The following is a 13,343-nucleotide window of genomic DNA, read 5'->3' on the forward strand; positions in this document are numbered from 1 at the left end:
GCGGCAACTGCTAGCAAAAAGACTAAGTTTTCACTCTAATGGCATATAAAACAACATAATGCTATTCTACACCCCACCAGAATGAAAACAATGGGAACCTTCCCTGGTTACACCTCCGAGGCTTCTACAATTTGCAAGCCATACGGATGCTGAGACTAAGGAAGATGAGGGAATTCTACAATTTACAATTCACGTCCCATCTGCTCAGCGTGGTAAAGTTCCAACGAGAATGGTTCCCTTCATACTCCACACAGAGTAAATGTAAATCAAAAGTGAATAACCGTTTTCAATTTCGTTGCAAAACGAAAACACAGCCGACCCATATTCTAGTCCAATCAGAGAGTGCTGCAAGCACCCCTACCGGTTTCGAAACTTATTAGTCTCTCATCAGGAGGCACATATTGCTCTCCCCGATCCAACCAAAACAAACCCCAGCGTGCAGTCCCGGATTGCAACGAACGAAATGGCATAGATGCCCTAGCGGCAACTGCTAGCAAAAAGATTAAGTTTTCAATCTAATGGCATATAAAACAACATAATGCTATTCTACACCCCACCAGAATGAAAACAATGGGAACCTTGTTGTTTTATATGCCATTAGTGTGAAAACTTAGCCTTTTTGCTAGCAGTTGCCGCTAGGGCATCTATGCCATTTCGTTCGTTGCAATCCGGGACTGCACGCTGGGGTTTGTTTTGGTTGGATCGGGGAGAGCAGCATATGTGCCTCCTGATGAGAGACTAATAAGTTTCGAAACCGGTAGGGGTGCTTGCAGCACTCTCTGATTGGACTAGAATATGGTTCGGCTGTGTTTTCGTTTTGCAACGAAATTGAAAATGGTTATTCATTTTTGATTTACATTTACTCTGTGTGGAGTATGAAGGGAACCATTCTCGTTGGAACTTTACGGCGCTGAGCAGATGGGACGTGAATTGTAAATTGTAGAATTCCCTCATCTTCCTTAGTCTCAGCATCCGTATGGCTTGCAAATTGTAGAAGCCTCGGAGGTGTAACCAGAGAAGGTTCCCATTGTTTTCATTCTGGTGGGGTGTAGAATAGCATTATGTTGTTTTATATGCCATTAGAGTGAAAACTTAGTTTTTTGCTAGCAGTTGCCGCTAGGGCATCTATGCCATTTCGTTCGTTGCAATCCGGGACTGCACGCTGGGGTTTGTTTTGGTTGGATCGGGGAGAGCAGCATATGTGCCTCCTGATGAAAGACTAATAAGTTTCGAAACCGGTAGGGGTGCTTGCAGCACTCTCTGATTGGACTAGAATATGGTTCGGCTGTGTTTTCGTTTTGCAACGAAATTGAAAATGGTAATTCATTTTTGATTTATATTTACTCTGTGTGGAGTATGAAGGGAACTTTACGGCGCTGAGCAGATGGGACGTGAATTGTAAATTGTAGAATTCCCTCATCTTCCTTAGTCTCAGCATCCGTATGGCTTGCAAATTGTAGAAGCCTCGGAGGTGTAACCAGAGAAAGTTCCCATTGTTTTCATTCTGGTGGGGTGTAGAATAGCATTATGTTGTTTTATATGCCACTAGAGTGAAAACTTAGTCTTTTAGTCTGTTTATTAATTGTTTAAACAATAACATTATTGTTTTGTATAAATAATTTTAAAAATATCGTTGAATCCATCATTTTACTTTGATCAAATATATGTTTTTATCTTGTTTTTGATTATGCTGAATCCGAATATGGCATTGCAATTTGAAAATTCTTATACAGAAGCTCTTATACAGTATCTCTAGGAACCATATGGAAACTTTTTTTATTATCAATTTTACGAAAAAAAGTTATTCTTTATAAAATGCGCTGGATGGTCAAAAATCTAAAACTCAAACATCAGATATCAAATTTTATCAATTTTATACGAGTTATGTTAAAAATATGAATTTCGTTAAAGAGTAAAGTACCTTTATATACCAGAATATCAAACAATGCTATTATAAAAAGTTGTTTAAAATTAAAAACTATGTTTTAATATACAATTACATCATTCTAATGAAAAAAAATTCAATTTTTTCTCAAATTACGGATACCCATCATCATTTTATTACAATTATGATAACTATTTTATTCTCAATTTTACGAAAAAAAGTTATTCTTCATAAAATGCTCTACCTGGTCTATAATCTAAGATATAACCATCAGATATAAAATCTTTCAATTTTATACGAGGTATGTAAAAAATATTAATTTTTCTTAGGAGATAAGTGCCTTAATTATTCACAATATTTTAATTAGTAGAATCTAATTAAACACTGCAACATATTTTTTAATTCTTAACAACTTTTCTTTATAACAATTTTCGATATTGTGAAATATAAAGGTACTTTACTCTTGAGTGAAATTCATATTTTTTGACATACCTCGAATAAAATTAATGGAATTTGATATTTGATGGCTGTATCTTAGATTATATATGATACAGAGTATTTGATGAAGAGTAACTTTTTTTCGTAAAACTGATAATAAAAAAGTTATCAATATGTTCCAAGTTACGCAAACATACTGTGTAAGAGCTAAAAAAAAATTTTTTGTTGAACATTTGTTATTGTTGAAGCTTATTATTAAATGTATTTTAGGTAAGATTTACAGAAAAAAGTTTCGATCACTTTGTATAAACATTTTTTAGCTGGTAATTTTCGATTTTTGTATTACATCTTTTGTATCTTTCTTAATTTTCTCAAAAAGAGATAGTTTATTCCAATTCTAAAGTAAAATAATTTAGTACATTTTGAAGATTACGTTCTAAACTTTAAAAAGGCACTTCTAAAAATGGAATAAATCTGTTCAAACTTGAGTAATACCGTCTTAAAATGGTGGTAATTCTGTAAAGCTACGAAGTTTTCAAAAATTGCATTTTTTAAGACTTTGTATCAGTTGAATTAAATTTTTGAGATTTTTTGTAATGAAACATCGTTTAGTAATATATTTGAAAGGTAAGTTGTGCAAAATTGAGAGATTTTTAAGAAAAAGTGTATTAGTTACACATTTTTAAATCATTTTTAAACAAAATGCATGTAAGTCTTAATTTCCGCCCACACCGTACATATGCCCATACATTTTATTTATTTTTATTATAACCATAAGACAGCCTAATTATTCTTCTTTCATGTCCAACTTTTAAAATTTTATTTGATCTATTAGTTAAAGAATTATTTACTTTAAAATAACTCAACCGTATACTTCGCCGCACGCTAGTTTTCAGTGCGTCAATGTATGTGAGAAGGGTGACTTTAGCGTTATAAATAAAAAAATATAAAAGCTACAGATTTAATTTAAGAAAAATCTTTGTATATGGTTTTTTTTGTAGAATTTTCTGAATTTTTGAATGGTTATGTCAGTTTTTTTCTAAAATTAATATTTTTGGAGTTATTTAAAAAACATCTAATTTCGTAGTTCATTAATTTGTTTAATAAAAAATGAAGCACCCACTTCTCGAGTAGAACTTTTTGATATGTTGTTTATTAAACATTGCTTAATGAAATTACAAAAAGTTCTATCTTGTTTGATTTTTTCCGAAGTGAAAATCTATATGCACTCCCCTATTTTAAAAGTTTATTGCATATATTTCAACATAGTTACAAAATACAAAATAATGTATTCTATAGACACAAATAAAGGAACCTGTTACATTGGTAACCGTTCGTTGCTATGAAAAAAGAATAATACAAACAAATCACTTGATACCGTAATGAGAGGTTATTTCTTGTGCCGTGTACTAAAACAAGAAAATGTCGGATTTTGCCAAAAAGTTTTTCATAAAAGTTGTAGGTAAGTTATTATATTGTACAAACACATTTACTACGCAACTTATTTGTTTTGCATATTGATTATTTAATTGTGATCTATCCCGACGTCCCGACGTAAGATGGTATTATGACTTATGACAATACGAAATATGATGTTTCCTGCCTAATCCTAATTTAGTATTGGAAAGTTTCTAATAAAATTGTCCTTATGTGATTTCCCAGAATGGGCTAATATTATTAGCGTATCTCTTTTCGAAAAACTATTCTGTTTTTTACCTATTATTTACAATAATGCGTTTGTTTTTAGTTCTTTTACTATCATATTATTCTGAAACCATTTATTACCCACCAGGGACAAAATTGTGCAATAGGCTCTATTTTTCGGTACATATAGGTAATATATTAGATTTGTTCAGTAAAGATGTAGGGCCGGTATTTCCAACCTCACTTAAGCCAAAGCTTACTTTAAGCCTCTGCTTAAGCTTAGATGCCTGTATTTCCACTTCAATTTGAGGCTTAAGCCTAGGCTTAAACCAAATAATTTTAAGCTCGCGCGGGAGTTGGCAGGGCCCCCGCTACCATATGTGCAAAGTGTGCAATCCACACGGGCGCTATCCTTTAGGGGCGCCAAAGCCCGGGGTCAAAAATTGCAAAAAAAGCAAAGAAATTAAAAAACAAAAACTAATTTTAAAATAAAAGTTGAGAAATTAAATAGGATTCAGTTTAAACACACACTAAATTTGATTAGTATATCATCCAGTTACTGCCGATTCCCATTTGCGAGAGCATGTCAGAAGTCAGGCATTTTAATTTATTTTGTTATGCTTTTATTCTGTTTGTTTCATTTTGATATTTTAGCCTACTGTCCATTTACTCACGGTTTTTGTTGTATATTTAAAAAAACCGCTTGGATTGACATACAATTTGTCATACACATAGCTAACAAGAAAAGAAGTGTGCCGATGTGTGCTTTTACTCTGGGAGTAAAAGGAGTATTCTCGGGGGTGAGAAAACATGCGTTCAAAATAAGTCCGTAATTGGATAAACAGTCTGCAAAACCCAGTAGAAAGCAGAGTTTTAGCTGATGAAAAGTAGGTTCTTGTTCGTCAAATTCCAAATAGAATATTTCAACGTAAAATAACCAAAAAATTAATCACTTTTCAGGGAAAACTCATTACAACTTCTTTAAAATATTTAAGAAAAGCTTTATTTATATGATCTGTAAGTTTCATCGCTTTAAACTGCTCATTTTTAAAAATTGGATTTTTAAAGTAATTTTTTTCAATCCTAAAAAAATTTCTTTTCCAAATAACTTTAAAATTAATTAGTGATACCAAAAATCTCAAGCAGTAAAAAAATGTACCTAGATTTTGCTTTTCTGAATATTTTGGATGTTTTGTTTTCCTGTAAGACAAACATTGAAAGATATGGCTGTTCAAATTTTGCATACACTCATGATTAGTGACTCGTTCAGCCCTTTCGCCCTTTTAAATAGAGCCTTTTCAAAAATAAGCACTTTGAACCGATGAAACTTCAGATCATATAAGCAATTATTAAACAATAGGTACATAAGTAAAGTAACTTATGGTGAAGCGGTAACGATTAATTTCATTTGGGATGCTAAGGGGGTGGTTTTCATAATTTTTTTACCAAAAAAAGTGAACAACATTATTTTTAACTTACTTACTTTTGATGTTAAAAAATATAGCTTCTTTTAAACACTTTAACAAAGTTGTAATGAGTTTTCCCTGATAAGTGCTTGATTTTTTTGTTATTTTACGTTGAAATATTTGATTTGAAATTTGACGAATAAGAACCTCCTTTTCATCAGCTACAACTCTGCTTCTACTGGGTCTGCAGACTTCATATATAGGTACTTACACAATTTTTTTTCACTTTTTTATAAGCTATAATTTTTTTTTGATAAAACACTTGCTTTTTGAGTTAATTGCGAAAATACGTCTAAAAACTTGTTTTTTTTTTTGTTGAAAAATGAACATTTTACTCGCAAATAACTATTGAAAACGAAACTAACGAAAACTATTGAAAAGTATTGACAGAGAAAAATCATTATAGAAGAAAAGTTATTTAAAATTATTCGTTTTATCCAATTCCGGACTTTTTTGAACGTATGTTTTTTCACCCCCGAGAAGGGTGAAACTCACATTCTAAAGTTCAGTTTTCTAGTTTATTTCAAGCACCTACCTACCTTCAAAAAATAAATAAAAAACATGATCCAAAATGTCTTAAGAGGTGCCAAAATCCTTTTTTGCACACAGGCGCCAGTACCCCTTACGGGGGCCCTGGGAGTTGGTTTAAGCCTTTGCTTACAATTTGTTTTCTGTTTTTTGAGGTTATTTCTATAGATTATTAATTATAGAGTTGTTTTGAAAACCAACTTTTAAGTAATAACGTTATTATTGGATTATTAAATAATAATCTATTAATTTATTAATCGTAATAACGATTATTAAAATTCTTACTACTTTTGGAAGGTGTAGGCACATGAAAATTGTTTATTTCTACAATGCTTGGTAGGTATATTTATTTTACAAAAATAAACTTACATTCCAATTTGACATTTTAAGAAATATATCCAATAAACAAAATTACAAAGACGGATCTATTGCTTATGCAAAATAACAATAAAAATATAACCAGAGAAAATATAGACAATAAACTAAAAACACATGTACCATGTTTACACAAAATTAAGTGAAGTAAAAATAACATTGATACAGACAAGATAAAATTAAATGTCAACAGTAGTGGTTTTTACCTCAGAACAGTTAGCTCTGGCACTTTGACGTATTCAGAGGTACCAAACCAATTAACTTTACAGCTGAGCATCAGTTTAGTTAACCTTCCGCCGGTAACGTGAATTCTTGTGACATAGTTGGTAACGTCGGTCTACGACACCGACTTTTTTAATAATGAATATCTTAGGTGGTGATTTTGTGTTAATATTTTGATGTGACTAAATGTTTAATATAACTATATTTAAATAACAATATAGTAAGAAATTATCAATATTTATTTATATTCGGGAAAAAACTGCACATTAAAAGAAAGTGGCTTCTTTTAGATACTAACATAATTGACAAACAATTTACAAAATACTGTCAAGTTTTTGAACACAAAATATCAACAAACATATCGACAAGGGTTGAAATATCACAAAAAAAATAAAATTATTCAACAAATGTCCAACACAAACTGAAATTATTGTCCGTTTTTTTCCTCATTTTTTATACAGTACACTGCACCGCACTGTACGGTTCTGGTTCGGAATTAGCAACAATTTCGTCAAAAAGTTGTTGCAACCTGATTTGTTCTCTTTCATAATCAATATTCATATACAACTCCTAAAATTAACATCTATTATTTAAACTGACTATGGAACAAAAACGACAAAAACTTACCGTTAAGTATAACATAAATGGTAACCTCGGTCTCTCACACCGTCAGGTCAAATAACATATGAACTATCCACACTTCGCCACAGATTTTTCAAGACTAAATAGTGTGATGAGAATTTGAAAGCTACCTGGCCGCGGGAACAAAAAAAAATGCGCATTTGAGTTTTACCGCGAAAAATCCGCTACGTCGGTGTCAGGGACCGTACGTTACCACTCGAAGGTTAAGAGAATGATGGAAATACGGCACTCAGCTTAAGCTTCTCCTTAACTTTTGACACAGGCTTAGCTAAGCAAAAGCTTAAGTAGCTATTGAAATACCGGCCCGTAACTTATTGAGTTCAGTACATCTAATAGTCATGTTCCCGTTTTACCGAAGATATTTTACCGAAGATATAAAACCAATTATTATATTGAGAGGTTTCTTACAAAATGCAAACAAACCAATAATACATAGTAATATACAGGGTGTTTCATTAGTAATTGTCAATTGTCCATATGGTAACTGGAGAAACCTTAGCACAAAATATGAAGATTTAACCTAAAACACTTAAATAAAATAATCCTCCTTACCGAGAGACAGAGTGTTTAATTACAAATATCCTAAAATAATTTAAGCCCATTGTTTTAACACCTTCCAATATTTTTAGTTCAAACTTGACAAACGGTTTACACATATTAGAATATTTTAACTGGTATTAAAATATAGTTTTCCGCTGTTACCAGAGGCGTGCTGTAGAGGTATATACTTAATTTTCCACCTTACAATCTACGCCACTGTCGTAATAATCATTTCAGCATGTTTTTTTGATTCTTTGTTACTTTTTACATAAATATCATCCTTTTCTCAATGCGATAGAGTGAGTAGTTTTTAAAGTTAATTGCGTTTAAAGGTAATGGATTCAATAGTATTTTAAACATGAAATCATATATTATGTGTTTAAAATACATATAATTTTATTGAATCCTTTACTTTTAAACGCAAATACCTTGAAAACTACCGACTCTATCATATTGAGACAAAAGAATGATATATACGTAAAAAGTACCAAAGAATCAAAAAACATGCTAAAGTGATTATTACGACAGTGGCGTAGATTGTGAGGGGAAAAAGGGGGAAAATTAAGTATATATCCCTACAGCTTAACACTAGTTAAAGTATTCTAACATGTGTAAACCGATTGTCAAGTTTGAACAAACCATTTTGGAAGGTTTTAGGTTAAATCTTCATATTTTGTGCTAAGGTTTCTCTTGTTACTATATGGACAATTACTAATGAAACACCCTGTATATTTATAATAACCAATAAAGGTTTTTATAGTGTTTATAGTATTTACAGAAAAGCAAAAATATATTTCAATTTTTGCTGTTTATTTAAAACATGCTTATAGCATATATTAGCATATATTATGCTTCCAAAGCAGCTAATGTTCTTTAAATTCTGTGTATTTCTGCTACACTACAATAATCTGCTACTAAAATAAGGAATATTTGACATGATGCTGCTATAGGAGGAAGATTTGATAATATAGAGTTCTTCGACAGGTTCTGTGGTGGGCGCAAAATAAGAGGAGAACGGCAAAAGCTAGAAAGTTAGTTTATGGTAGGGGAGCAAAATATGCTAAATTTGCAGTCACTCGAGCGTTGTGGGGACCTATTGGGTTGTGATTATTAGGTCCTAAAACCAAAAAAACTTTAGTAAAATTTTCTATTTTAGTGGGAACTTTCCATTTTTTAATTTAATTTTCCATTTCCAACAATCGTTTTTTCGTATTATAGCGCTTTCTATCCATAATTCGAAAAAATGTCTCGAATAATAGTTGCTTATTTTTACGTAAAGGATCCAAATCTGTAATAAAAATTTGGGGGTCCCATTTAAGATTTTAAAGTAACCCCCCATCCCCGTGGGGGGTCGTGTTTGGTACCATTCGATAGATTTTTCAAAAATATTTTAAGTGTATTTTGCAGTTTTTCGATCTGATGTTCATTTTGCGAAATATCGTATCGCGAGTTTGTATTTAAAATTTTAAATTTACCCCCATCCTGTCCGTGGGGGTAATGTTTAGTACCATTCGATAGATTTTTGAAAAATATTGAAAACGTATTTTTTAATTTTTCGATGTGACGTTCGTTTCGCGAAATATTCGCTTTTTTTGTGAACCTTTTTGATTCAACAATTTCCTTACGCCCCGCTCAAATCGTCAGATTTTTGAAATAATATACACTATTTTGCATGTACTTAACTTACCTTATCAAACTGACAATTCGAGTATTTTTAAGGACAAATTTTTTGGAACAAACTCCCTTGTGTTAAGAGCCAATATATGGTAGAGGTACATCTGCACTATCTGCGGGGTACAAAATTTCTCCCCATAATATGGTAATCTGACACGCTCGAGTAACTGCAAAAATCCCCGCTTGGGCTCCCCTACCATTAGTGAATAGTTCGTATTATTGGTTTTGGATCAGATAACAGGGAAACTATAGGGTAGTTTCAATAATGATTAATGTATACTGATAAAGTAGGTACGGGAGTACTGTACTATATGATTGTGAAAAGTAATAGTTTTAAGTATCTAGCATCTGTTTTACAGAATAATGGGATAAGAAACAGAGATGCATGCAGTATAGGTAGTGTTAGATCAGTGTGGATGAAATTGTAGAAAGCGAGTGATTTGTTGTATGACATAAAGATTTCAATGTACCGGAAACAAAAATTATATAAAAGAGCCAAAAGACCAGCAATAAACTGCCGAACTGAATGCTATAGGTACAGTTAAAAAAAACTGTACAGGGTGTCCAGAAACTCTCCCGACAAACGACGACCGGAGATTCCTCAGATAATTTTAAGACAATTTAACCCAATTTACCTAGAGCTAGAGCTAGAGCTCTTTGAAGATGGCGTCTTGGAATTAGTTTCGCTTAAATAATTCGGCAACGCTTCTATTTAGAAAAACGAAAACCTGTAATACGCTCATTTATCTTCCAGAGGTAAATTGATTACGTCTATTACTAATTTCTAGTACCGGCCATAGGCGTCCGTTTTGGATAGGGCAACGGTTATTGTATCGCCTAACATTTTTGTTTTTAACTTCTAAGCATTATTGACAATGGATTATTAAATTGTGAGGTATTCTAGTACTGAAAGGTACTCCTGCTTTAAGTCGGAGGACGCACCGTTTTCTAGAAAAATCGATTTGAAATTTTTTTGTTTGTTAAATTTGAAAAAATAATTTCAAAAAAAACTATTTACAACAACAAACACTGCTACATTTGTTTATGTTTAAGAGGTAAATCGATTTCCTCAGTTGCGAAATTCTAGTACCGGTCATATGCGTCCGTTTTGGGGTAGGTCAACGGTTATTATATCGTATTACTTTTTTGTCTTTAATTGTTAAGCATTTTTGACACTTGATGATTAAATTATGAGGTATTCTAGTACTAAAAGTGACTCTTGCTTTGATTCAGTAAATTACACTTGCTCTGTTTGAAAAAAATTTGTTTTTCAAATTCAATAAACGAAAAATTTTCAAATCGATTTTTCTAGAAAACTTTGCATCCTACCGACTTAAGAGTACCTTTTAGTACTAGAATACCTCACAATTTAATAAACCAGTGTCAAAATGCCTAGAAGTTAAAGATAAAAATTTCTGCGATAAAATAACCGTTGCCCTACCCAAAATGAACGTCTATGACCGGTACTAATAATTAATAATTAACGTAATCGATTTATCTCTGCAAGATAAATGAGCGTACCAGTTTTCGTTTTTCTAAATAGAGCCGTTCTGGAGATATTTATGAAAAACTAATTCCAAGACGCCATTTTTATAGAGCTCTAGCTCAATTGGGAAGCATTTTCGGACTAGGTTACTTGGGTTAAATTGTCTTAAAATTATCTGAAGAATCTCCAGTCTTTGTTTGTTGAGAGAGTTTCTGGACACCCTGAATAGTTTAATCTCATTGTGACTTGTGACCTATTAACAGCGGCGTTTGAAAGACTGTGGTTAATAATTTGTTTTTATGGCCACTGTCACTTCCTCTACTCAAGAGGATTTCCTAAATTCCTTGTTTCGACTCTCCATTTCATAAAACGTAGAACAAAAGCAAAGGAACTAATAGGCCGGAAATACAAAAACTGATACACGAACTGTCTATCCACAGAAACTGTATACATAGAAATAAAGAATTACGCTAAAACCATAAACAATAGAAATAACTACAAACGAAGAACGTAAAACGTGGTGACTTTTATCCACCTGGAATATATTCCTTCTGTTTTGAAATTCGCCATTTTGGGGGTTTATCAGCCGTAACCCTCTGCTCTGGCTGGACATAGGTGCCTAAATCAATGAGGGTTTGCAGCGTAATAGTGTATATCAAAGGCTAACCGATTTCAGCACTCTGGTGCCGTCGTATAGGAGCATCTGTAAATATGCGGACAGTTTAGAGGATGGATAGCAAAGTAGGTCACATTAAGTATATTTCGAGTCAGGAGAACAGGTCATTACAAGATTCCTCGCAGGTAATAAGAGTTTGGAGAGGGGGTCAGGCCATGGAGTTGGGGTGTTTACATTGTAAAATGGCATGCACCCTACCATCCGTGCTATGGCATGCTGGACGAGCCATACAGCCTGTAGTCAACACCCCGAAGTATGAGCGGGAACAAAAAGTGTATTAATACTCATGCGCTTATGAAACGCACCTGGCGGATCATAAGGGCTTCACATTTTACTCTTTTTCAACTAGTCTTGAGTGAAATGTCTTTAATCTTTCCTGTCGGCCTCTCTTGTACCTCGTACCTCTTCTTCTTCCGACCCCGAATGGCTATTAGGTTTCCGAGGGCAGACGGGTCACTATATTTCTTTCTACAACCTACCTGCTCTTCACCGAATGATTGCCGGTATAAGCAATCCCCCACTTACTGACCAACGGCTTCGGGTGGATGAGTTGGTAAGTGGCAGGCACTCTTTTTTCCTAAGACTGAGAAATCGGTCTCGAAGGCGGATGAACCCTACAGAATGGTCAACGGTATAAGAATGCAGAAGGCAACGGGAAACCAACCACTGCATTAAAGACTCATGGAGTATCCCTAGAAATCGTCATGGCTTACAGAAATGACAATCAACAACCTACTAATCATGGTTCTCGGATGCCAAGATTCGGCAGGGGAAGAAACAACAGCAACGACAGGGCTTCCCAGGCCGTTGGTCAGCGAAATCCATTTTCCCTAAATATATACAAATACACCTACAAAATCGCTACATGGAATGTAAGAAGTATGTATGAACCTGGAAAACTGAGGAATATACATCAAGAGATGATGCGACTAGATATCGATATATTAGGAATAAGCGATACAAGATGGGTCAGTTCTGGCGAACTCAATACAGACAATGGGCGAATCTATTACTCTGGAAGCAGTGACACCCAACACAGATATGGAGTTGCTATGATCCTCCGTGAAAAAGTAACGAGATCAGTAACAGGCTTCGTTCCGGTGTCCGAAAGAATTATAATGTTGCAGTTATTGACAGCTCATGGAAAAATGAACCTAATTCAGATTTATGCGCCAACTGCTGACAAAAATGAAGAAGAAATAGAGAACTTTTATAGCGAACTTCAAAAAACATTACAGCTCACAGCATCTAGAGACATAACAGTGATCATGGGTGATTTCAATGCAAGAATTGGCGAAGGAAAATGCTACCCTAATGTAGGGCTATATGGACTTGGCGAACGAAATGACAGACGGGATCGCCTAATAGAATTTTGCCAGGAACATAATGTTGTAGTCGCAAATACATTCTTCAAATTACCTAAGCGACGCCTTTATACATGGAAATTGCCAGCTGACAAAGACAACAAAATCGTCAGAACTCAAATTGACTACATACTAATAAAGCACAGATATCGAAACTCAATTCAGGCAGTAAAGGCATATCCAGGAGCGGACGTATCTCCTGATCACAGTCTTCTTATTGCTAGATTTCAACTTCAACTAAAAAAGACGCAAAAAAGCCGCAACAACAATAAACTTAACATAGAGAAACTTAAGTCAGAAGAAACAAAAGAAAATTTGAAACGTGAAATCAACACAAAGCTAGATAGAAACCCAAGAAATAATTGCAACGTAGAACAGCAGTAGCAATTATTCAAAACCTCTA

General features: G+C 33.5%; 1 protein-coding gene across 1 annotated transcript in view; it reads left to right on the forward strand.

Annotated features, from left to right (window-relative positions):
* Window positions 1–3,695: 3,695 nt before the first annotated feature.
* Window positions 3,696–13,343, forward strand: part of LOC114331236 (cytoplasmic dynein 2 heavy chain 1) — a 410,099-nt gene continuing 400,451 nt past the window's right edge. Inside the window, exon 1 of the mRNA XM_050645881.1 lies at window positions 3,696–3,785. Coding sequence (XP_050501838.1) covers window positions 3,746–3,785 — 40 coding nt within the window. The 5' untranslated portion in view covers window positions 3,696–3,745. The remainder of the gene's footprint in view (window positions 3,786–13,343) is intronic.

This window comes from Diabrotica virgifera, chromosome 3 (assembly GCF_917563875.1).
Source record: "Diabrotica virgifera virgifera chromosome 3, PGI_DIABVI_V3a".
Lineage (NCBI taxonomy): Eukaryota > Metazoa > Arthropoda > Insecta > Coleoptera > Chrysomelidae > Diabrotica > Diabrotica virgifera.